This window comes from Desmodus rotundus, chromosome 5 (assembly GCF_022682495.2).
Source record: "Desmodus rotundus isolate HL8 chromosome 5, HLdesRot8A.1, whole genome shotgun sequence".
Classification (NCBI taxonomy): Eukaryota; Metazoa; Chordata; class Mammalia; order Chiroptera; family Phyllostomidae; genus Desmodus; species Desmodus rotundus.
The window spans coordinates 5897259-5921868 of record NC_071391.1 but is presented as its reverse complement, the minus strand read 5'-3'; the positions used below and the strand labels follow the sequence as shown (position 1 = coordinate 5921868).

Below are 24610 nucleotides of genomic sequence, written 5' to 3'. Positions count from 1 at the left end.
TAATCCAAAGAAACCCAAGCTTCTTCGTGGGGGACCTAAGACAGTCCAAGGGAGGAAGAAGCATCTGCCTTCCTGGCAAACAGAAGGCCCCCGAGGCCCCCTGCTGTGTCCCCACCATGCACACAGAGCCACGCGCCTCCCCGGGCCAGGCGGCGTCTCCTGCGGGGCACTCAGACCCAGGCGGTCTGAGCAGCACAGGGCCACTCGGGGTGTCCTGGACTGGTGCCTCGCTCCTGCGACCACTTCAGGGGGGCCTGGGGGTGTTAAACAGAGCACAGAGTGCAGAGTGTTGGCCCAAAGGTGTTTCCCACCCCGCCTTCCCCTGCAGCGCTGCCCCCAGCCACCCACTCTGGGCTGCGGTCGAGGTTAGAAGCAGGGCTTCGGGGAACTGTAAAAGCCCTCCAAGACCCTGGCCACCTGCGCGCCTGCCCACCCCCAGCTCCCACCTCGCTCTGTAAATCCTCCTAGGAGTACAAAGGCCAGGTGGCCAAAAGGAGAAAGAAAAAAAAACATAGTATAAATGTATTAACAAGTTCACGGGCCCTCAAAAGGCCACAGTCCATCCCACGAATGCCCTGGAGACCAGTATTAGCCGAGACTCCAGACAAGCACTGAAAAGCTCAAAGCTGTGCTGTGTCCAGCCGAGGGTCCTAACCTGCCCGGAAGAGCCCTCCTTATCCTCAAGGCCCAGGACACAAGTGACCCCAGTGACCTGAGTCTTCCTACATGGCAGGCCCTTGGGTGCTGCACATCTGTTCACTTAGAGGGACTAGCCTGGAAGGGACAGATGCGACCCCGCCTGGACAGCTTAGGACCTTTTAACTTCCCTGGCCGAAAGTTCCATGGTGGTGGGGCCCCGCCTCATGCACTACTGTAGCCCCGGGTTTGGAATACACCTGGCACCTATAAGGTGTCCCGCCAATAGGAGCTGGATGAGCGAGCCTGCTGTTTTCTGTTCTCTCGGCAGGCCTCGCCAGTCCTGCCCGCATGACACCCAGAGGGCTGTCAGGTGAAGTGGAGCACGGCCTGCTCTGGGCAGGGGCAGAGGCACAAGCCCTCTGAAGGCAAGGGCCCCCACGCTCTCCCACCCCCCACTCAGCTAGAGGCAGGCAGGAAAGCACTGAGCTTTAGGCAAAGGACCTGAGTTTGAGTCCGGGCTCCCCACCCCTCTACTTCCATCACCCCCACTAGCTTTGTCACATCGGAGAAGACAGCATATGAATTTCAGTCTCTAAAACAGGGACAGAGACACCTTTCTGGTGCCCTGGTGTCACCACAGGGCAGCTCTGGGACTCCAACGTGAAAGCAGACAAGAGACAGAGGACGTGTCTCGAGGCCTCCTGTGCTGCGCGTGCACCTACGCACAGAGACACAGACAGACACAGTTCTTTAAGCGCGGAGCACACGAGGGCGGCTGTTGGGGGGGGGCAGGTCCTCCTTGGCTCCGGATCTGCTGCTGCACTGAGCTTGGGCTCAGCACCAGGGTGCTCCGCCAATGAATGAACCATGAATGAGCAAGGGGATGAGGCAGCAACCAAGAATGAGCTGGCGGTACATGTGTGCACGTGCACAGGACGGAGGCCGCCAAGACCCATGTGAGCGCCGTGGGAGGGCGGCTGTCATGCCTCACACACTCGGGCAGATGGTGCAACCACACTCGGGGTAGCCCCGCACAATGCTGCTGAGTGCAGAGCTTCACCCTGCACCGGGCATCCTCACCGGGGATGGAGCTCTTAGGGGCCCTGACCCTCCCCACCTCCAGATTCTCACTGGGGCCCCCACCAGCTTCTCCAGACAGAGGGGGTGTGAGTCAGAGGCAAGGTCAGGGAAGGGGTCAGGAGCACAGGGTAGGGTGGTTACCGAGGTTGACAGTGAGCTTCATCTGGCCCCCATCCAGCTCGAGGCGCAGGGTGTCGGCTGACTCCCTGGAAGTGGTGGCCATCATGAGCCCGTACGCCCGCTGGGACATGAAGCGCAGAGACACGTCCTCCGCCTCGGTGTGCATGGCATTCGGCAGCATGATCTTCATGTACATGGAGCCGTCATAGCTCAGGACCGTGGCCTCTGCCCCAGGGGTGAGGGAAGAGGGGAGCGGGGGACAGGCAAAGGCCAGTGGAGGGAGAGAGAAGACCGAGAGAATCATTACAAGGAGGACAGGCCCAGGGCTGGTCTATGAGGGGCACCCTGAAGAGGAGGGGCCGTGGAGACGGGCAGCAGGACACCCGGGATGAAGACTAGCCTCACCTCTCTCACAGACCCGCCCCAGAAAGCCGGTCCCGACGCAGTCACAGACGAAGCGGTTCCAGCCCTCTCGACAGATGCCCCCGTTGCGACAGGGGGCAGATGCACACTGCTTCAGCGTCTCCCGGGAGCAGAAGGGGGCAACACCCACAGCCCCCTGTGCCTCGGCCAGGCCCCGAAGGTCTCGGCTACGCCCGTCTATGAAGAGGTCCCGCACACAGCCCACATAGCCAGCGCGAAGCGCCGCCGTCCACACCTCCGGGGGCAGGGGCATTTCCACTCGCCCCCCCTCAGGGAGACCGCCCAGGTACAGCTCGCTCTCCAGGTCCAGAATCTCGCTCTCCCCAGTGGCCAAGAACGGTGTGCTGCGGCTGTTCACCGAGATGGAGCCTAGGGATCAAAACAAACTGAGCCTCAGTGGGGAAGGCCGGGTGGAGAGACGCCACAAGCCGGAAAGGATGGCTGACCTTGCAGCCGGGCCTCTCCACCCCGCACCCCGCAGCAGCCCTGGGTGGGAAGGTCAGCCTCACTCATCTGCTCAGATACTGTCTGACAAAGGTACTCCCAAGTTCAGGAGCTCCCCTGAGCCAGCCCCAGCCCAGCTGCCGTGTGAGGTCCAGACTCCTCCTTCCCCACCTGAGCAAGTCCTCGGAGGATGCACAGGAAGGAGGTGGACACACCCTAAAAGGGCTGGATCATTCACAGTTCATTCTCCCTTCCAGTCCCTTAAACCAGCAACTGGAGGCACAGAACCCTAAGGATGCTGAAAGGGTTGAACCTAAGGGTGTTCCCACCAACACTCACTGTGCGTTCAGGAGTACACGCCAGGCGTTCAGCACTTTACATACATCACTGAGTCTCACAGTAACCCTATGAAACTGGTCCTTCACGGTCCCACTTTGAAATGGCAGACAAGCCTTAGAGAAACTGGGGAACCTGCCCAAAGGACCACAGCAGGTGAGGAGCAGTGCCAAAGTGCCCCACCCAGCCAGGACTCTCCACCCAGAGCCCACCTTCTCCATGCCCAGCCTGGAGTCCCTCTGTGGCTGGTGGGTGGGCATGGAGCTTGGGAACTGTAATAGTTCTTTGGAAGGAGAAGCTGGTCACCTTAGAAAAAGATTTGGGACCAGGTAGGAGCTTCAAAGGTGTTACTGAGCAGGAGGAAGTGAAATTGACTGTAGGCCTTGCTGCAAGGCCGCTCTAGAACATGGAAAGGGGAAAACCTGAATGTTCAGTGTGCTCAGTGATGGATGACTAGGTAAACAAAACGTGGTTGATAACACGCAATGGAATATCATTCAGCTATAAAAAGGAGAAAAATGCTGGCTACAGCATGGGTGAGCCTTGAAAACATTCTGCTGAGCGACCTAAGCCAGGACAAATGCTGTATAACCCACTTATAGGCAGGAGGCCTACAGACGAGCATTCAGAGAGGCAGGAAGCAGGGTGGTGGTTGCCAGGGGCTGAGGGAGAGGGGACAGGAGTTCGTGTTTACCGGGGACAGAAGTTCAGTTTGGGGACATGGAAACATTCTGGAGATGGGTGGTCGTGGTGGTTGGAATAATGTGAATGAACTTGACGCCACTAAACCGTGTGCTTAAAATGGCTAAAATGGTAAATGTTATGTTATGTGTAATTTACCACAATTTTTTTAAACCATGGAAAAGGTCAGAGAGCTTTGTCAGAATGACTGCCCAAGTCTGTGTCCGTGTGCACAGATGGACGCAGCCACTGGACATGGCCAGAGTGGGTCAAGACAGGGACCCAAGGACCAGCCAGACCTAGCGGGAGGGCTCTGGAGTCCTGTGTGAAGCTAAGGAGACCACTTCCTGAAGGCACAGTGGAGCAGAAGGCCCAGGGGTTCTGTGCAAGGCATGGGCAGCTTTCCGGCCTGAAGAGTTACTGACCACCTATGCGGAAACACCAGGGGGCAGCAAGTGAAGCCCCCAGGGGGCATCAGGAGACCAAACTGGGATGAACCCATGTACCAGCAAGCCCTGGGAAGGCAGCCCTCCTCCGAGGAAGGGAGAGGAAGAAACAGCTAGCCCGTGACAAGCAGACATTGCCAGGAGCCTTGGCTGCCCCCCTCCTCCCGTGTGTGGGCAAATGGTCACTCCACCTAGACTAAGGCCCGGCGCAGTGGCGGCTGGGGAAGCACACAAATGTAGCTGACATTAGGAAGTGCTTAAATTGGATAATATGTCCGTTCTCATTATATCAGTTCTCTCTTTCTCAGAGAATTTTCTCATGTTCAACGAGATGAATTAGGCAGAAAACAAGAGGAGGATGGCAAAGGGGGAGGGAAAAGGACGAGGAGAGGGGAGGGTGGCTAAAGGCCACAGAAGGTTCACGAACTAGCACCCGCCTGCCCTCAGCACTCTCGGCTCTGTTGCTTCACTGTGCTGGAGTCCTCACTGGGGCGGCCACTGTGGGTTCCCCCACCCCCACCGGAACGGGAGCTCTGTGACAGCCAAGACTGTTTAGTTCACCGCTCTCCCCACTCCAGCACCTTGGACAGCACCTAGCAGAGCCGGCGCTCAGAGATCTTTCAAAAGTGAATTAATAAAAGAAAGTCGGGTGTATGTCGACGGAAGGGAGACAGGGTTGGGAAGAGCTTTAGGGGACTGAGATGTCTCCTCTGGGGGGACACTGTGCTAATGCTTGTGCCGTGTTCTCTAGTTTTTCCTCTTGGTGACCCTGATGTAATGATGCCTGTTACAGGTAAGGAAACTGAGTTTGGGGGAGGGGGGGGAGGGGGGGGTAGGGGATGGGCCTAAAGCTATAGTTGGTGAAAAGCACTGAGGTGTGAGCCCAGGTCTCCAAACACTATGCTGGTTGCACCCCGGGCGCCACGACAGGAGTGGCCCTGGAGGGCCTGGGAGGACCAGAGGAGGGGCGGGGTGGAGTGGCACGGAGGAGTCCAGCAAACTGTGTAGCCAGAAGAGACCTGTGGAAGACAACAGGGCAGGGGGACAGAAGTGGCCAGGGTGAGAGAAGGGACCAGAGGCCTCCTGACCTTTGCGCCCGTCCCTCTGGAAGTCCACGTGGCACCACTCGCCATCATTGACCTTGCGGCTGGACGCCCGCAGCTTGATGCCCCCAGAGCCCATGTCCAGCAGGAGGTAGAGGTAGCCATCCAACAGCTCCATGGCAAAGTAGTCGGCCCGCTGGGCAGAGCTGTGGCCGCCGGCCCCGGCCCCGGCCCGCCGGCCCTGGCTAAAGAGCAGCAGCCCATTGGGCTCCGTGGTGCGGAAGTCCAGGGAGATGGAGCCAGTGCGCTTGGCGCTCCAGCGGGGCAGCGCCACAAAGGCCTCGGGGTTCTCAAAGGTCACAGGGTCCAGGGCAGCCACGTCTTCGCAGCGGAATGACAGGTCCCCCTGCAGCTTCATCTTGGGGTCCCCTTCCTTTGCCAGGCGGGATAGCTCCAGCTTGAAGTCATTATTCTTATAGACCACCTGCATGGAGGGGCAGGGCCAGGATGAAGAGGCAGAAGGGGCTTAGGAGCCTCGCCACCCCTGCCCAGCAGCTGCCAGCACCATGGAACCCTGCGACCAGCCCTGGAGGGTCCCTGCTCAGCACCACCAGACCACTGGCTTGGCCTTTGTTCTAGAACTTCACACACAGACGCTGTGAACAAGCAAGTCCCATGCCCCACTTATTTTCTCCAGCCTGTCTTCCCACCCAGCACTAGAAGGGGGGCCCGTTCCGAACACTGCCAAGGCGATCACGCCACCGTCGGGCTGACACCGCCCAGCTGGCAGAGTCTTTTCGTTTACACTCTCATCTGCTCCTCACACCCACCGTGAGAAGCAGGCAGTGACCACTCATTCTACAGATGAGGGAACTCAGAGTGAGACAGGTCAGGGGGCTCGGCCAAGGGCACAGAGCTAGTGAGTGGAAGAGCTGGGACTCAAATGCAGGGGTTTGATCTTCACATCCAACAGCTGCCTCGAGGGCCCTCTGAGGGGGGGCACTTCCGAGGCTCAAGGGCAGGAGAGAGAAGCCTCCTGATGGAGTCAATGGCCTTAGGTTTTGAAGAGGGAAGGTCTCCCACCATGGGCTCGGAAGGCACAGAGGCCCGGGCAGCTGGCCAGGTCCGACTAAACCACACTGAAGACAGGCGCAAAGGGCTCCCGGGCTGACCACAGCCCCTTCCTAGCCCTACTCACGTCCTTGAGGCAGCCCATGAAGTTGTTGCTAACGGGCGAGCCCGGCAGGTCAGCTGTGTTGGGGCTGCCCCCAATGTAGAAGAAGTCGTCCGAGCCCAGCATGGTGTAATCCTCCTGCGTGTAGCCTGTGGTGGTCAGGATCCCGTCCACCGAGATGGTCACCTGCCCAGCCCAGGGAGGGGGGAGAGACAAGGAGACAACTGGCATCAACTCCCTGGGAAGAGTCCAGGGCTGGGAAAGGGAGGGGCCGGGGGGCAGAAGGGGGAGGGGGACCCCCATTTTTATGTCTGCTTGTCTCAGAGGAGGAACAGTGTGGGGGGAGAGAGGGTAGGGGAAAAGGAGGCAGCACAAGATTTGATGGTGTCAGGGAGGGTGAAGGCCTGCCCCACGGCCCCCAGCTCAGCAGGCAGAGAGGCCTGAGGGCACTGAAAATAGCGCTCACCAAGAACCAGTCCCTGGGAGTGGCTCCGAATGGAAGTGGGAAACCCAGACTGGGCTCCAGTACGGGGGATGAAAGTGGCACCCTCACTCCCCTCCTCTGGAAGATGCTCTCTGGGCCTGCACGTGGTTTCAGAGCCTCTTTCATAAACAAGACAGAGACGCTAATTCTCCTTGGATCTTGGTGGCTTCCACTCACCGGCAGCTCCCTGTTCAGGGTGTGAGGAGCCCTTTCAGTCCTTAGCCCAGTAGGGAGGTGGCAGAGAGCAATGGCATGAGGAGCAAGAACTCAGATATTCCTGGGGAATCTTGGAACTTCCTGGGGGACGCAGAATAGCCTTCAGGGCTGATCCCCACCACCTCGCCCCCTTCCTGAGCCCATCTCTTTACCCCCAGGTCCCTCTGTACTCGGGCTACTCTCTTGTTTTCCAAGGAGAGGGCAGTGCTTTACCCAGTCATCAGACTGCCTTCCTCTCCTTGCCTTCCCTGCTGATGCCACCCTCAGGGTGCTGATGCTCCCCTGAGGAGTCAGGGCCAAGTTAGGGAACCGAGGGGGACAAGGCTGACCCTGTGCTGAAAAGTCAGGTAAAAAAACAAGATGAGTAAGAATGGGGGAGCACCTGGTGTTCCAAGGAGGTGAGGAGGGCTCAGTAGTGGCCTGGGGGAGGCAGAGTGACGGCAGGGTGTGGCAAATGCAGGGAACTCTCGGACTACCCGCTCCCCGGGCAAAAGCCCTCCTGGCCCCTGAAAAGTCCACAGGAGTGACCAACAAGGGCTCCAACACCCAGCCAGGTTGTGGGGAAAGAGTCAAAATCTGTGGGACCACGAACCCCCACTCTAGGAAAGCTATCATTTAGGATGGTCAGCTGGGAAGAGCGGGCTGGCTCCCGCAGGGGCCATCAGGGAGCAAACACATGCCTCCTCAGGCCATCGTTCACCTCACTTCTCACTCCCTTAAAGTGCTTCAGCACCCCCTTTTCAGGAAAAGTCTGGAGACTGGGCCCTTCCAGTCACCGCCTGTGGTGTCCCCACCCATAGAAGTGCATCTGCGCAGGCCACCAGCCATCGTCCAGCAGCCAGGCTCCAGAGTTCCACCGCCATGGGGCAGGGGTGGCTGTTGGGGACTCCTACGGGACATGAATAGAATGGGAGCAAGGGGAACCTTCCCCATAGGACCCTTGAGTCCCCCTTGTGCTGAGCTGGGGCCTCCCAGGGAGTGGGGAGGGGGCTGAGCAAAGCCAGGGCAGAAGAGGCCCCTCCAGGGGACCATCAAACCTTGTGCTGGGGGAACTAGATTCAAGGGCAGGCGGTGAGGGGCTGGTTTGCGGAAGGGGCTGGTTTGAAAGCTTTAGAGTCTGGTTTTGAGGAGAGGGCTAGTCATTATTCTTTCTTCTTCCCTCCATCCTAACTGAGGCTGGAAAGTGGGGGTCTGGGTGGAAAAGGGAAGGGTCAAAGTATTAGTCACAAAAACATGCAGACAGGGTTAGACTGGGCGGAAGGGGCTGGGGAAAGGAAAGAAGGGGACTGGGCTGAAGGGGTGGGGACAAGACAGGGGGTGTCAGGGTGAAGGGGTCTCCCTGGGACAAATTCCATTCCATCCTGCCTTCTACCTCCACTCCTGAACTGGGCCACTAATTAGTTCCTGAGGCTACAGCTGGTCACCCCAAATAGATAAACAGCTCCTGAAGGACAGGCCCCTGGCCTGACATGTCCCTGTAACCCCACTAATTCCAGGATGGTCCAGGGACACATCATAGTCATTTAAGGTGACATCAAGTCACCTCATGATTCAGGGCCACACTTGGATGTCACGGCCTGTGCCATATGTATAGATCCTACACCTCGGGAGACTTTGGAGGACAGAGCCTCAGTCCTCTAACTGCTCTACCCAGGCACCCCTGCCTCCATCTCTTACACTCAGCCTTCCAGTTCCGCCAGAGCCTCTCAACCATCCTCCCTCCCCAGCCCCAGCAGCCCAGGCACCCGAAGGCTTCTCCCTGGCCCAGTCCATTTGGCCAGCTCACCTGCCTTCGCCCTCTCGGAGTTAGAAGGACCTGACTGGAGGAGGAGGGGTGACCTCCTCAACTGCCTTCCAGACTGGGGCAAATCTGACCTGGCATCACAGCTTCATGCAAATCACTGCCATACGGTGCCCCCTAGTAGAACAGGGTTGCCTTAATCACCCTCCTATCTGTCCTTCAAATTCACAACTAGTTTTTTAGAGCAGCCCTGGCCCAGGGGGTGGAGGAGAGGGTAGCAGGAGGTGGGGAGCATCAGGAGACGCACAGAGGAGGGGGGGTCAGCCTGGGGTGGGGGAAGTGGAGAAAGTGGGGAACGGGCACTGGGTGGAAAGGAAGCCAAGGGCAGGGGAATGGAGGAAGGTCTCTGGGGAAGGCAACAGGGAGATGACAGATTAGTAAACCCAACTGTTCCCTCAGACAAATCAAAGTCCAGACACAAAAATGGCGGGTTCGTTAGTAAAAGCAGGAAACAGGGAAATAATTCCCCTGCCCCCCTCCACCCTGGGGGTTCATGATGCCCCTGCCCCCCAATCCCCCCGCACAGCTTCTGGAAGGGGTAGGGCCGGCGGGGGAGGAGGGCAGGGGGGTCCATGCAACACAGAACAGCCACTGCATCAAGGGCACGTGCAGGTTAGAGGGCCGGGGTGGGGGCCGGCCCAGCAGGGGAGTCGAGAGAACACAGCCACCGGTGAGAAGGCACGCAGGCCAGGGAGGTAGGAAGAACAGAGATGGAGGCAAGAGAGCTGTGGGGGTGCAGGAAGGAGAAGCTTCCTTCCAGCGGAGGAGGGGAGAGGGGCCCCCACTAGGACAGATATCTATGGGCTGAGAAAAAAGGGGAAGGAAGTTAGACTCAGACCGTCCCCACCAGAGGGTGACCCATGCACTCATTCCCACGGCCCATTCACCACTGATCACGGACCCCAGACACACCTGCTCGTACACCAGCACATCCCACTGAAGGCGGTGGGGGAGTCTCGATGGGCTCATTTCCAACAGCACCCTTTTTGTCACCAGGACCACAGCTCGGGCCCCAAGATACAGCAGAGACTCTGCACCCTGCCCATAGCAGTCCACTCCACACAGACAGGCCGGGCCTGGGTGGGGACCGAGTAGGCCAGGAAGGAGTCACAGCTCTGCCTGGGAAGAGCCGTGCCCAGCCAGGGAGGAGAGTGGGGAGCACAGCACATGCAGGAGCCCAGCACCCAGCGGCTGACCCCAGCTCCACACCCCAGGAGCGGGGAGGGTGGCTGGAAGTGCTAGAAAGGGCGGCCTACCACCTGGGCGGGCTCTCAACCCTCCCCACTGACCTCACCTCTCTTCTGCTCTGCTTGGCTCCCTACTTAGGCAGCGTGGTAGGATGTGAAACCAGGCCCTGGCCATAAACATGCCCCAGGAAGAAAGGGAGGAAGAGTAGATCCCCTCTGGCATCACCTAGAGCCTTTCTTAGCTCCCTGCTGTGATCACAGTCACCAGCCTCCTTATTTGAGGGAGAATAAGACTGAGTGAGGGCAAGTGCTTTGAACTTGTGGGTGGGCTGGATGGGCTTTGGGGATTCATGAGGCCCCTGGACAATGTAGGCAACACCGCATCAACAGGCATTTTGCTTCCCTGTGAGGGGCTGTTTCTGTGTCATCAGACTCTCACCGGGTTCCACGAGCCAAACTTGGTTAACTCAGAACTCAGTGGGGTGGAAATAGACAAAGAAGGGGGGGCGGGGGGCATCTGAGGGAGGCGTGCAGCCCGGCTCTGTGCTGACATTTAGCCACATGTTGGGAGTCAGGGAGAAACTACGGAGAGAAGCCAGTTGGAAAGACACACCAGGAAGACGACCGAGCCGGCAGGTACAGCCCACAGTCGGTGCTGACGTCCGGCTCTGGTCAAGTTTGGGAACAGAAACTTCGGACCAGAAGTCCTGAGTCCTTTAGCCTTTCCCGTTTTCCAGAACAATCCCAATTTACCTCTTTGACTCTCATCTGTAAAAGGGGTCTAACGACTTCCATCACTCCCCCACCCCTTCTCCCAGGCTGACTAGGAGGGTCACACGAGACAGCTGAAATGAACTCATGGAAATCTTCTATAACTGGCTGTGTGACCCCAGGCTTCTCTGGGCCCCAGTTTCCCATCTGCTAACTGGGAATAATCTCTGCCTGCTGCCTGCAGTCTAGACATTCATCAAGTTTAAATGATGGTCAAGAGGTGAGAGCTATTTAGAGGAACAAGAACCCTACTGTATGTACAAAGAACTATTACTAGTTTTACAAGAAAACTTCCATCAGCCTGACCACACCTAATCCAAACCTTGGCCTTTTGGGTCTGTATCCATCCCCTCCCCCGGAGAGAAAAGAGTTAGTAAAAGATAAGTGTTAAACCAGCTAGAACCCAGCAGTGGAAGGCCTGGGGATCAGAGCAGGCTGAACCCTGTGTCTTCTGGTGCCCTGTTCTCTGACTTCAGTCTTGGCCTGTAGGAGCTGATCCCTGCGACATTTCTCCAAGGGTTTACGAGTCTACTCAGGCCACTCCAAGGCAACCAGCTCCGATCATCAACGGTGATGCTCACGCTGGAAAGCGTGGACTTCAGAGACGGAGAATTTGGGAGCAACTTCCCTTGCCAGGGAGGAAACCAGACAGGGTTCTTAACCAGCTGTTAAGCTTCTTAACCAGCTTACCCAAGCCACCCCATCATTCCTTCTCCTCCCCAGGCCCAATTCCTGTGGCACTCTGGGGTTTTGTGAAGTTATTTTACGACTAATTCCTAAGAAGAGATGGCAATAGGATCTCCAGTGGGGCCAGCGACACTGTATTCTCCCGGGTTTGCTGTGGGAAGGGAACCGCATCTTTATAGAACATCCCTGCCCTGGAAACACTGAGATAACCAGTTACCATTTTATAAAGCTTAATAAAATTAGAATTCCCTTTACAGAGCACAAATGCTTTCTCTTGCATTACCCTCCCTGACCTTCACACTGACCCCATGAAACAGGTAGCGCAGGTGCGGCATCAGCCCATTAAGTGCTGAGCTTTAGCCCCAGGGCACAGGGGCGAGACTAGCGGGAAGGCCTGCAGGGCCCTAATTCTCAGATGGTACTTGGGGTATACCCCACAGCTTATTTTGCCTCCCCCTTTTGTCCCCAAAGTCACAGTGAAGTTCTGTAAAGAGAAGTCCTGACAGGCACTTGATGGCCTGGCCTGAGGCGTGGGCAGCAGCTACATCCTAGGAGCATCCTCTCACCCACTCTGGACAACAGAGACTGGAGAGGTGGGGCTGGGAACCCCAAATGGCTCCATTTGAACATGGGGACAATGGGGAGCGACCAGAGAAGATCTGGATTGGGGACAGCTGGGATGGCTACAGCCATGGGCACTGGCTTGGGGACAGGACAGAGGACAGGGTTGCCATGAGTCTGTGGGTGCAGGGAAACACAGACCTACAAAAGCATCAGGATAGGCCAGGCATGGCCTCAGAGATAGAGCCTCCTGGGAAGATGGGAGAGCCACTCAGACTGGGAGCCTATCTGTCACGCTTCCGTCCTCACCAGCCAGGCAGCCACATGGACCTGGCAGGCTGGGAAGGCCAGGCAGCTGCCCCAAGCAGCGTGGGCCCCATGGGAGCAGACACGTCCATCTGCAGGGTCCCCAGCCTGGTGCTCAATCACTCTGCATTATTAATAGGCGATGACTAACCGCCTGCTGCAGCAGAGCCAGGGCCGGGCAGGCACGAGGGAATCCCAGGGGATAGCGCGCAGCAGGGCCCGCAGGCGCGCGCTCCGGGGCCAGGCGAGGCGTGGAGCAAAGGGCCAGCCTCAGCTCCCTCCCGCCCCTGCCCCCACAACCACCTGCACGCAGAGCCCTCACCAGGCTCAAACACACACGTACAGTCGCAGAGCCTCTGGCTCACACCGGCCAGCAGTTACATGTGTAGTGTCACCAGCAGAGTCTCACAAACACACGGTGCAGTCGCCCACTAACACCCCCTAAGTGTCACACCAACATTTACACACACTTGCACCCACATACCAACACACACCAGCTGCATTTACACAGACACCCACACCAACACTCACAGGGACTGAGCCCAACCCAAACAGAGGAGCTTGGGGACAACTACCCCAACTCCACCCCTGCTGGGCCTCCTCTCACCCCCTCAAGAGGGAAGGAAACCAACCCCGGTCAGAGGCCATGCTGGACAGGCAGGGGCAGAGAGGGGAGGAGAGATGGAGGGGAGGAAGACAGTGTGGAACACAGTGTTAGTCAGAGCAGCAGAGCCGTGGGGGGAACTGGACGCTGTCCCTGGTGGGGGGGAAGACCATTCGTGCCATGCAAAATGTGCGGGAAGATGGAACCGGGAACCCTCAAGGTTGAGAAGTGAGGGTAGGGGTGTCACCTCTTCTCTGGCAGCCAGCAGGGGGCAGCCCCCTAACTAGTATGAACTGGCAATTTCTAAGAGCTGTCTGAACCGGCACCAGGCCACCGTGCATCTCCCAAAGCAGTTTCTGCCCGCTCTGGGGACCTGCCCAGCTGGCTGCCACTGGAGGTCTCACTCCTGGCCTCCTCCCCCAACTCAAGGGGCCTGTCCGGGAGCTGACGGTGAGCAGAGCAGAGCAGAGCATGTCATGGGATGGTGTTTTCCATGGATTTTCAGGAGACCAAGAAAGAAACTAAACCAAAGAGAAAAAACAAGGGAGAGGGGGGAAAATGAACAAAACAAAGCAATAGAAATAAGCAGCCTGGCATCGGGGCTGGTCTAACCAGAGCCGATGAACTTGGGGCCTGCCCCCAGGTCCCTCTGGCCAGGAATCTGAATTCAGGAGTCAGGGGTTAGAGCTGGGACAGGCCAAATTCCTCGATTTCCATTTGTCTTTTGGATTTGAGTTTGGACCAAAAAAAGAAAGAAAAGGGAAAGAGGAAAACCAAAGGAGAAGCAAAAATCTAAAGATTGTCCAGGACGCAAAAAAGGAAGAGCAAAACAACCAAAACCAAACAGGGAAAGGAAACAAAAGAGGGAGAATCGAACAGTTAAAAAAACCCACGGCAAACCAAACGGTAAGACAATTAGAGTGATATCTACCAGATAATGCAGTTTGTTTACCATAGCGTGTCCGATCCCTGCGTGCTTCAGCGGAGATGGGGGAGGGGCGGGGTCAAAGAAACCAACAACAACAAAGACAACAACAAAAGGACAGAACGAAAGAAAAGAAAAATAAAATGACCAACTGTGAAACTCAAGGAAGGAGGAAAATATATATATCCGTATATATTTGGTTGTTTGTTCAGACCCCCCCACCTTAGGTTCAGCTAAAGTATTTCGTTTAAAGAAAATGAAATCATAAGGGGAAGGAGAAATAAAACACACACAAAAATTAAACCTCTTCTTCTCCCAATCCCTCCCCCACCCCGCCTGTGGATTCCTCTTCCCCCATCCCCTCCCGGAGGAAGAGCCTGCTGCAGAGAAGGGGAACAGTTAAAGACCTTGGTTAGTAGAGAAGAAAACAAAAGAACTGGACCAAGAAAGCAAAGACTTAAAGATGGCCGACATTCCGCAGATGAGACAGAAAGGTTAGTTCAGTCTTTCACTCATACCTTGCCCCACCTGTCCCTGCCCATCCCTTGGCCCCCCTGGGTTATAAGCGTGTTAGTAACACACACAGAGTCGGCAACGGGGTTTTCCAACAGAGGGTGAAAGGGGGGAGGCGGGGGGTTAAGAAGCAGACCCGGTTATGCAGTATTAGTAAACCCTATGGGCTGAAATGTTAGGGAGTTGAGGGGAGGAAGGGAGGAGAGCACGGGGTATGAGGAAGGGACAGACTGTTGACTTGGGTGGGACAAGGGGGTTTATTGGCTAACTGGTCGACCAGGTGGCTTTACAGAGAACTGACTAAAGAGCAAGTTGGTGCTGGCCAACTGGCTGACCAATGGCCACGTTGCGTTAATGGGTTAACTGTTTGGTGATGGCCAGCTGGCTGTCAGGCTGGGAGACGAGTAGCCTGACACCCCGAGAGAATCCCAGGAGGGGCTAGAACGAGAGGAGATTTCATTTGGGGACAAAGGGAAGGGGTTCCCAAGGAGCATAGGATGGGATATGGGTGTCTGCTCTTCCTGGGGATGGAGGATAGGCAAACAGAACCAAGGGGGGAGGGGCAGCTCCTCTCTCTCTCTCTCTCTCTCTCTCTCTCTCTCTCTCTCTCTCTCTTTTTTTTTATCTGTCTCCCTTCCTTGAGAATGGAAGAGAGAGTGAGTTGTCACCGGAATGAGGAAAAGGAAGCCTTGCCCTCCGCAGGCTGGCAGAGGGCTCACTCTCAAACCATATCCAATCGTCCCCAAGTCTCCTCCCTCTCCTTCCCCCCTCCCACCCAAAGCTGACTCCTCCCTCCTGCCTCACTTGACTTTTCAGAGCCCACGTTTCCCAGAAAGTTCCCCAGGTTCTTCAACCACGGCACCCCCATTCTCTTATGCTCCTCTAGGCAGCTATCCCTCCCAACATTAAGTACCCACCACCACCACCCCTGCAAGTTTCTGGAACTGGTAAGGCTTTCCCAGCAGCCTAGCCTCCCCCCATGCACACCCACAGACCCCTGAGCCTCTGCTCCACACAGCCAACAGCAGAAACTCACCCCCTCCACACCACACCATAAAAAGGAGCAGAGGCCTACCTACCTCTAAAATCCTTTACTCCTCCCTAAGCTATAAGCCAGCTTCTTCTACCCCCAAGTTCATTTTCTCTTCTCATGGCCAAAGACACCAGCAACCACCACCTTCAAAATTACCCTGGTCTTTGGGGAAGAAATGTCAAAAGGACCGAGGCGGCTCCGCTGACACCATCAGCGATGGAAGGGCACTGTTGCTAAATACCAAACCGCACACCCGAGAGAGTGACCGTGAGAAGGAAAGGGATTCTAGGGACAGCTCCATTAGTTAGAGAGTTATTATAACCAGTGGGCACAGGGCTAATTCAGTAACACAATTAATAAGGGCCTCATATAATTAAAAATAACAGAATTCAATATTTAGCAGCTAGAAGCAGTGCAGAATAACCAATATTAATTCTTAGTGATGCAGAAGCAGTTTACCTAGCAGGAGCGTGAGAGTCTCATGGAGGGGGCAGTGGCTGGAACCAGGGGACAGCAGGTGACTCAAGTACTAGTCCCATCAGTTAGCAGGGCCGTCGTGAAATGAACAGGCCAACTAGTTGGGACAAGGAACCATTAGCTTCAGGGCAGCCAGACCGATTGCACCAGAAAAGGTAAGAGCTGGCTGGTATGGCTGCACCAGCTGAACAAGGTAGGAAAAGGCATTGGAGGGGAGACGCAACTGCTACTGTTTTTAAATTAGAGCTTGTTGTGGAAACTAAAATTTAGGGGGGAAAAACAGTTCTCAACTTTCATGGCAACTTCCATTTTAACAAATAGAAGAGCAAACTCAGAAACAAGATTAAGAGGGAAGAGATGTGAGTTCAAAGCCTGGGCCTTCCACTAAGGTATCCAGAGATACAGGTTGGAGTCGGTGAGAGAGGGCCCCCCAAGACCTAGGGGTTAGGGATCCAGAACCTGGTCTATGGGGATTGTGCCAGAGGGGGCAATTATGGCCAAATGTTAGAGTGGAGCTCCCACTGAAACCCTTCCCCGTGGCCTGGGAAGGGTGACCGTGCCTTCGCAAATGACGGGATCTGGAGAGCGGAACTTCAGACCGACAGATGAGCAGGGAAGGGTCTCTTCCACTCACAGAGGCAGCTCAGGAGCACCAGAATGGCAGTGCTTGACGAGGGAGGAGGGCGTCGAGTCATGGAGGGCAGAAGTCACTCATTACTTCAAGTGCTGACTCCCCCGCGACCCCTGAAGGGCCCTTGGGCCAAACTATTTGCCATCTCCACCTTGAACTCGGAGTGTAGCCCCAGCCCCTCCAGACAGCCGAGAGGGAGATCACACACACAAATGTACATGAAGGCAATCTCTGTGGAGCTTGGGCAAGAGACGCTCAGGACAAAGAAAAGAGGCGCCCACTTCACTCAGAGATAAGAGAGGTCCGTTTTCTGAGAGACAAGCAGAACATTCCGATGGCCTCACGATTTGAGAACATCCAAGAGTGGCAGAACCACAGGACGAGCTACAGCTGCCTTTGCGTTTTGTCCCAGTGGCAACAGCCAGGCCCTCCCTGGGAGGCAGAGAATCAGAGCGCCTGCGAAGTCAGGCGGACTTCCAGTTCTGCCACTCCCTACCTGGATAACTTTGGGCAAGTCCTTTAACTTGCTGAGGCTCGACTTCCTCGTTGGTAACACAGGACTCCCTCCCACTTCACAGGATTTAGAAACATTAGTGAGACACGAAAGGGAAATGAGACCCTTGAAGCGAAGGGCTAGGAGAGGAGAGAAGGGGCAGTGCCCCCCGAGGAGGGCTGGAAAGGAGGGGCACGGTTCCATGGAAACTCAGAGGAGGGATGGGAAAGGCTTTGTCCTGGCTTTGTAAAGTGAATAGGAGTCTTCCGGGGGGCGAGAGGTAGTTCAATGCTTGTATGAAATAGATCTGCTGGGTCCTCGTGTCCAAAACTCACCAACTGGCTTCAAGAAAGAGCCCAACTGAACCAGAGGGGGAAAAAAACACTAGAAAAACGACTAAACACACTCCATAGTTGCTGGCATTGAGCCCTTAAGGAACTTACCGCCTAGAAATAGAGATAGGAAATGAACACAAACATTGGCCACACAGATGCAATGCGAGGATAGCGCTGGGGCGCGGCAAAGAACAAAGACTGGTTGTGGGCGGGAGGATCAAGGCAGGCTTTGTGAGGAAGGCGGCGTTTAGGCTGGGCCCGAAGGGCTGAACAGACCCCCAGGACCGAGAGTGGCCGAGAGCCGCTCAGTGCTCAGGGGGGCCGGCACCGCGCTGCACGGCATCACCTCAGCAAAGGCGCACCTCGCCCAGGCCGAGTTAAGCGCAGACAGGTTACCTAACTTGCCTAGTGGCAGAGTTGAGATTCGAACCCAGCCTGTCGGGCTGAAACCCCAGCTCTAGGCAGAAAGGAAGAGAACGGTGGTGTCGGTGGGAGAACTGCGGAAACAAAGGGGGAGCTAGGGAAGCCGGCGCCGATGGAGTATACAGAGAAGCACAGTTAGATCCTATGACAGGGCTTGTGAGCTGCCAGAGAAAACTGGCCCCGGGCTGGAAAGTGGAGGAGGGAGCCCCAAATGCCCAGAGGACCCCCATTTGAGGGGGACTACCCCTTGGGACCAGGGGAGCTCCTGAAAATCTCCACACTGAGAAGCTGGGCAGGAGGAAGCACATGTGATACTTTGGTAGCCGGCCTGTCTTCCAAATTTGGTGTTGGCTGGTGATGAAACGGGTTTGCACTGGGCTCGCATGGTGGTGGGAGGCATAGTGGGTATGGGAGGAGAGTGGACCCAGGATTAAAATAGACCCTGGGGAATCCGCAAAGGTAATCATTCCTACAAAGCTCCCCTGAGAGATGCCTCTGGTCACAGTGGCCTCAGGCAGAGTTCGAAGGCAGCAGAAGGCAAGAGCAAGGTGCCGTCTCAGCGCAGCCTCCTCCGGTCCCAGCGGCTGTGTTCTAAGAGCCTCTCGGTGATTTCAGGGACAGTTCTCTAGTTCGGGGCGGGGGCGGAATTCTGCCTCCTTCCAGCTTTGGAGCTGGCCTCTCGACCCAGAACCAAGGGGAAAGGAGACCCCCCCTGGTGCTTGTTCTGGGGCAGGCCCTCCCTGCTCTGGCCTTTCTAATCACTTGGGGAAAATAATGTGGAACCCAGTGTTCCCAGACCCTGCCATCTACCCTGTAAGGGAGACAGATGTCACTTCTTACACTACCTCCCATCTCCGCTCCTGCCCACAGAACCCAGGGAGACAGAATCCTGGCTAAAACCACCCACCCCCAGCTCAGCATCACCCCTCTGATCATGAAAGGGTTTTTCCAACCCGAGGACACCGTCCGGACACGGTACAGACTCTTTGGGCAGGGCTCTACCACTCGGCACTACTGGCGTCTGGGGCCACATCCCTCTTTGCTGTGGGGCTGTCCTGTGCCTTCTGGGGCATTTAGCAGCATCCTGGCCTCTACCAGTAGCACCCTCTCCTGAGCTATGACAACCCAAAATGTCTCCAGACATTGCCAGATGTCTCCTGGGGAGCGAGGGGCACACCACCCTCAATGGAGAACCACTACTTTAGGGACAACAGGGCCCAGTAACTTCTTCTTAGAAGCCCTGAAAAACAGGCGGTCGAAGGTCCCAGTGAGGACCCAGTGAATCCAGAGCACGGCCCTGAGGCTCACCTCCCCCACTGGTGCAGTCACCAAGAAAGGGCTGTGCCCCACCTTACGGACGTGGCCTAGAGTGAAAAAATACCCCTGGAGCCCCTTTGTAAAGAGGGCTCTCGATCAAAGTCTTAAGCAGATACCCTCTTGGGCCCCGAAGACCTACATTCGGGTCAGCGTGACCTCTGCTCTGCCCCATCTGGTGGGACAGGTCGGGTGAAGTCGGTTCCCTCAGTTACCAGCTGGGACCCATGACTCTGTGAGCCCAGGAAGAGGCTTCCTTGGCTCACTGCCTACACTCCATGCTGCTGAGACCAGGCCTCATCCCCTCTGAGCCTTCCCACCCCTCTCAGGCACAGACCCCTCCCTCCTCTCAGTGTCTCTCTAGTTCCTAGAGCATTTAAAGTTCCTGCTACTCAGTTGGTACTTGCATGGCTTTGCTTGGGTCACTTTTGGCGGACATCCTGTCTCCTCCAGGGCTGGCAGGGCAGGGACCATGCCTCTTTTCCCCCTGTACCCCATATGGACACACAATGCATTTGTTGGCCAAGTGATGCCCAGGCAGGGGCTCTGAGCCCGCAGCGTCCTCTGGCCAAAGGCAGTACCAGGTGACAGCGCTGGTCCTGGGGAGGGAAAGCAAGCAAGAAGCACCAAAGGTAACGCCTCACACACACACACTCTCACAGTAAAATGTGTGCAGCGCAGAAAAGGATGACAAAGGGACTACACTCTCAGGTTTGTGCAGGCAGTGGTGACAACACGGGACAAACCTTTGACCCAGTCAGGGAATGATGTGACTTGAAGAAATGCATTGTGCCGACGAGGAGTACCCCCACCAAGCACGCCACTCTACAGGGCACAGGGACAACAAGAACAGGCGCCTGGGTGGGGGCCCCACTACAGAGGTAGCAGCAGGCCGGGAAGGAACGACAGGCACCCTCCTCACGGCCAGGAAAGGAACTACTGGAGGAGGAGGCCCGCAAGCACCGCTCGCCACTCACCGGCGTTGAAGGGGAACAGGTAAGGAGAGTACAGGGTCAGCCAGAATCCCGACCCCTGTTGACAAGCCTTTCAGGGAAGGAAGTAGAGGAGAAGGAGGGAGAAGATGATGATGAAGAGGAGACACAGTGAGAGGTTAGCCACCACACAACCAGAACCAGAAGCACAGGGACGATAACTAGTAAGAGAAGGGCTGTAAATCAGCAGAGACAGCGCCTCCCAGGGCCAAGATGCAGTGTGCTCTTGGCTGCACTTAGATTGCCAGAGGTGCAGCCGGAAAAGCTTCCTTGCCATCAGCCACAAGAGAAAGCAGTGGCCCAAGAGAGAAGGGCTGGCAAAAGCCTGCGCACCTGATAAGCAGGGAGAGGAGTCAGCAGGTGGAGACCGGATGCACAGTGGCCTCTCCTGCTTTCAAAGAAGGGTCTGGCATGGACCTGGCTTAAGGCGGGAACTTCTCAGGACTGGAAATGAGCTATGCTGTCAAGCAGAAGCCTGGCCAGAGAGATGGCCTCCCTGTCATAGCCACCCTGGGCCTTATGAGAGGCAAAGAGGCAACTGCTAAGGGGACAGAGCTGATGCCTAGGAACAGCCGCACCTCTCCAGAAGGTGAGTCTGGGGGCAGGAGCCGAGGGGACGGTGTGGAGAAGAGCCCTGTTCTGTCTGCAGGAGCAAACCCAAGATTCTCCTCTGAGCTCCTGCGTGGGCTGGCCTGGGAGCCATGGAAAGACAGCCACGGGCTGCTGAGACAGCCTGGAGTCCTTTGGAGGGACTGGAAGGGCCTAGAAGAGACTGGAAGGGAACAGAGAAGGGAGTATGCTGCCCAGAGGAGAAGTGGGCCCCAGCCCCTCTCCGTCCGGCTCCCCCTCACCCACCTGCTGTACCTCTACCTTGCTCTGACCCAACCCCTGCCTCTGTCATGGAATGGCTCCACTGGGGCGCAGGCCACACCCTGCCCCCACACATACCCCAGGATTTCCTTTGTGCCTTTCTGCCCTAATGTCGGGACACCCACAGCCGCTCCACCAGGCCAGGGTCTCCTCACCCCAAAGCCCCCCAGGGCCCACCCATCCAGGCCCTACCTCACTCCTCCCAGCTTCCGAATAGCCCTTCTGCCTAATCACCTGCTTCCTTAGCCCCAGCCCTTGAAACCCCAGCGACTGCCACCAACCAGAGCCCAGCCCTTCCCCGTCCCTCAGACTCCTACCCTGGGCAGCTCTTTAGCCACCTCTCTAGCTCCACTCCCTGGTCCTTGAAGCCTGCTGGCTACCGCCACACCCCTGGACCGTCGCAGCCCCAACTCTCGCTCTTCTCCAGAGCCACTTCTCAACGCCCTGACCTGATGCCTCGCACCCACACTCCCATTCTGCCCCAGACACAACTGAGCCCTCGCCTTCTTCTTGCTCCCCCTACCTGGCGCAGGTTTCGGGTGACCCGGACGTCGTGCCAGGCGTTGTCATTGAACTTGCCATTGACAGGCTCCACGAGGGCCTCGAAGGCTCCTGAGCCGAGGTTGATGACCAGCCAGACGGCGCCGGACTTGAGGGACAGGTTGACGTAGTCAGCCGACTTGCCCGTGTGCAGCATCAGCCCGTTGCGCTGCAGGGTGCGGAAGGCCAGCGTGATCTCGTCCGTGCTGCTCTGGATCGGGTTGTGTGACAGGTCGTAGCAGAAGAACTCATTGCCTTTAAAGGTCGCCACAAACTCCTCCTTGCCTGGACACCACGGTGTGGGGAAAGGGGAGAAGGCTGAGTGGGAGAGGGAATGCCAGACCACCCTCTTCCCCTCCAGCAGCCCCGGCGCAGGTCCCCCACAGCCCCAACTGCAAGCTTTAGGCCCTCTCCCCTCCCAGGCCTCTCCACCCTCCTCTCTGGACCCTGCCATCTCTGCTGTCAGAAGTCAACTTCCCCGATGTCCATTTCCAAAGCAGGAGACTGCTAAGTAGTTCTCATGCTGACAGCTGACAATTAAGCTGCCACAGGGCCAGGCAAAGCAGCCGTTCTGTCTCCTCCCCCACCGGCCTTCCATCAGCCACTCCCCTTAACGAAAGGTTGTGGAAGAGACATATGAGGCTCCACCTGACTTCTCCCTGCAAGGGCCTCCTCTGTGGCTGGGGCACCAAGGTGCCCTGAGTGCAGCCCACCTCCCTCTGCTGCCTCTTCTCAGTGATGACCGTTCTCAGCCCAGGGACAGTTTCAGGCCTCACCAGCAGGGATAAAACTAGTAGGCCTGCTGTGTAGCAGTGAGCAGATGAGAAGAATGCGGAAACGGTGGGGTGGAGGAGGCAGGGTAGGACACATGGGAAGGCAATGCAGGCGACGGGGATGTGCACCAGGTAGCAGCAGGCCACTGGGCGGGGCTTACACAGAGGCTATCATGCCAGCTATCACCCCCACTTCCTACTCCCACCTCAGGACAGCAGCAATGGGCCCTGAGGCAGAGAGCCACTGAGAGGCCCGAGAGAATGGGTGTGAGACGCAGTGTGCGGGTGAGTGGCTACGGGGGAAAGGGCAAGGGCAGGCCTGGCTCCCATGTGTGCACGTGTGCTCCTTGCACAGGCACTTTTTTTTTAGGTTTTATATATTTACTTTTAGAGAGAGGGGAAGAGAGGGAGAAAGGGAGAGAAACATCAATGTGCAGGAGTTATGTGATCAGTTGTCTCTCGCACGCCCCCAACTGGGGATCTGGCCTGCAACCCAGGCATGTGCCCTGACTGGGAATCGAACCAGCAACCTTTCCTTTTGAAGACCAATGCTCAATCCACCCAGCCTCACCAGCCAGGGCCCACAGGCACTTTTTAAGCAGAAGCAAAAATGACTAGGAGAGCCTTAGAGGTATTTAGCCTTCTATAAGTGGGTGACAGGTGAGAGGTCAATGATTCGGTAGAGGGAACCTGGGGCTTCACAGGCCAGAGCCCACGCAAAGGGAAGAGAACGGGACAGGGAGGCGGGAAGAGCAGAGAACCTGGACTCTGACAGTGACCGCTTCTCCTCCCCAGCAAATGGCTCGTCCCGCCCGCCTCTCAGGAACAAAGGCCTTTATGGAGTGCAAGGGGTTCTCGGTATAGGCCCCCAGGTCTGGCAGGAGCAAGGCACAATGTGGGGGACGGGGGGACTGCGTGGCCCTCGTAAGGCACCTGCCAGGCTAGGCCACAGCAGCGGGCACCACATGTGGAATCGGGCTCTCTGAGCACACTTTCTGCCCACATCCCTCCCCTGCACACACAGCCTCGCCTCTCCCCATCCGGGCAGGCTGCCCGTAGACTTGGTCCTCACTGCCTCCGGATGCCAAAGCACCAGCTGCTGCCCCAGAGCCTGGCACCACACTTACTGCAGCTGGCAAGGCCCAGCTTCCTGAGGCCACAGGGCAGCAAGGCTGGTGAGGACATGGGCAATGTGGGGACAGTCGAAACTCTGCTCTGCCTGCCTCAGGGATCCAGTGGGGAGGGCCAGAGAGAATAAAGGGGAAGGGTCAAGATGAGACAAGAAGGGGAAGGTGTGGAGGGAGGGAGAAAGATGGACCTTCGGGGACAGAAAGGAAATGGTGAGGGAGCACGAGGTGACAGAGTGAAGCAATCCGGATAAAGATAAGGAGCAAACTGGGAGGGGACAGGCAAGGGTGATGGGAAGAGGGCCAGCAAGGAAAGGGGGACCACGACCTCTAAGCAATGGAAGCCAAGGCTTTGTCAGGATTTTACTGCTTCCATAGCAACCGGGCCTGCTGCCGGAGCACTGGCAGGGGAAGGAGAGGCAGGCTCAAGGACCAGAAAGGGGACCTTCCTGTTTGACCTTGGGTTTGCCACATATACTAGCCCCTCCCAGAAGCCAGGCCTTCCCTCCCACTCTCTCACCTTCACTGCAGTCACAGAAAATATCATTACAGGGAATGTCAATCAGAGAAAAAGGCAAGAATGAGGCAACCACGTGAAAAAGTGATTGGGACAGAACAAAAGAGGCCAGTAAAACGGAGAGAGGCAGGGCAGGGGCTGGACCACGACTGCCACCGCTGCGAAGTGGAGAAATGAGGTCGGTCTCCATTCCTCCAGGCTCTGCCTCAGGTCTCCTAGGTGAGGAGGCAAAGCCCCTCTGCAGTCTGAGTCTACATGTTCTCCATTCCCAATGCAGCCAGAGACCCTGGAAGGCCCAGAGATGGAAAGAGGCTTGAAGCAGCCAGAGGAAGCCTGAGAGAATTTGAGGAGACAGAAGAGAAAACCCGAGGGTGGTGGGAAGCACGGAGAGAGAGACTCCGAGTAGGGAGGAGTGCAGCCGGACCTCAAGGGATTTGAGGGGGACTCTTTCAGGGGAAGGATGTGGAGGCTGCCCAAGCACAAACCAGACCTGGGAGGAGCAGACCTGAAGCACCAGGGGGCGCTCTCCCCCATCTCGAGGCCCAGACCATCGGGAAACTACAACCCCAACAGCGCTGGAACAATCACAGCTCCTAATAGCCCCTGGCCCAGGAAGGGGGTAGTCACTGATGTGTGTTTTCTCC

The 24610-nt window shown here is 56.8% G+C and overlaps 1 protein-coding gene across 15 annotated transcripts in view; it reads right to left on the bottom strand.

Moving 5' to 3' along the window:
- Positions 1 to 24610, bottom strand: part of NRXN2 (neurexin 2) — a 102544-nt gene that overhangs the window by 48151 nt on the left and 29783 nt on the right. For 10 of the 15 annotated variants that reach the window (XM_053925053.2, XM_053925062.2, XM_053925058.2 and 7 more), the window contains 6 exons: positions 21533 to 21834; positions 13956 to 13979; positions 6411 to 6572; positions 5258 to 5696; positions 2245 to 2631; positions 1861 to 2064 (listed from right to left, as the gene is read on the bottom strand). In XM_053925053.2, coding sequence (XP_053781028.1) covers positions 1861 to 2064; positions 2245 to 2631; positions 5258 to 5696; positions 6411 to 6572; positions 13956 to 13979; positions 21533 to 21834 — 1518 coding nt within the window. The remainder of the gene's footprint in view (positions 1 to 1860; positions 2065 to 2244; positions 2632 to 5257; positions 5697 to 6410; positions 6573 to 13955; positions 13980 to 21532; positions 21835 to 24610) is intronic. The other 5 variants (XM_053925054.2, XM_053925064.2, XM_053925060.2 and 2 more) reach the window with 1 other exon arrangement.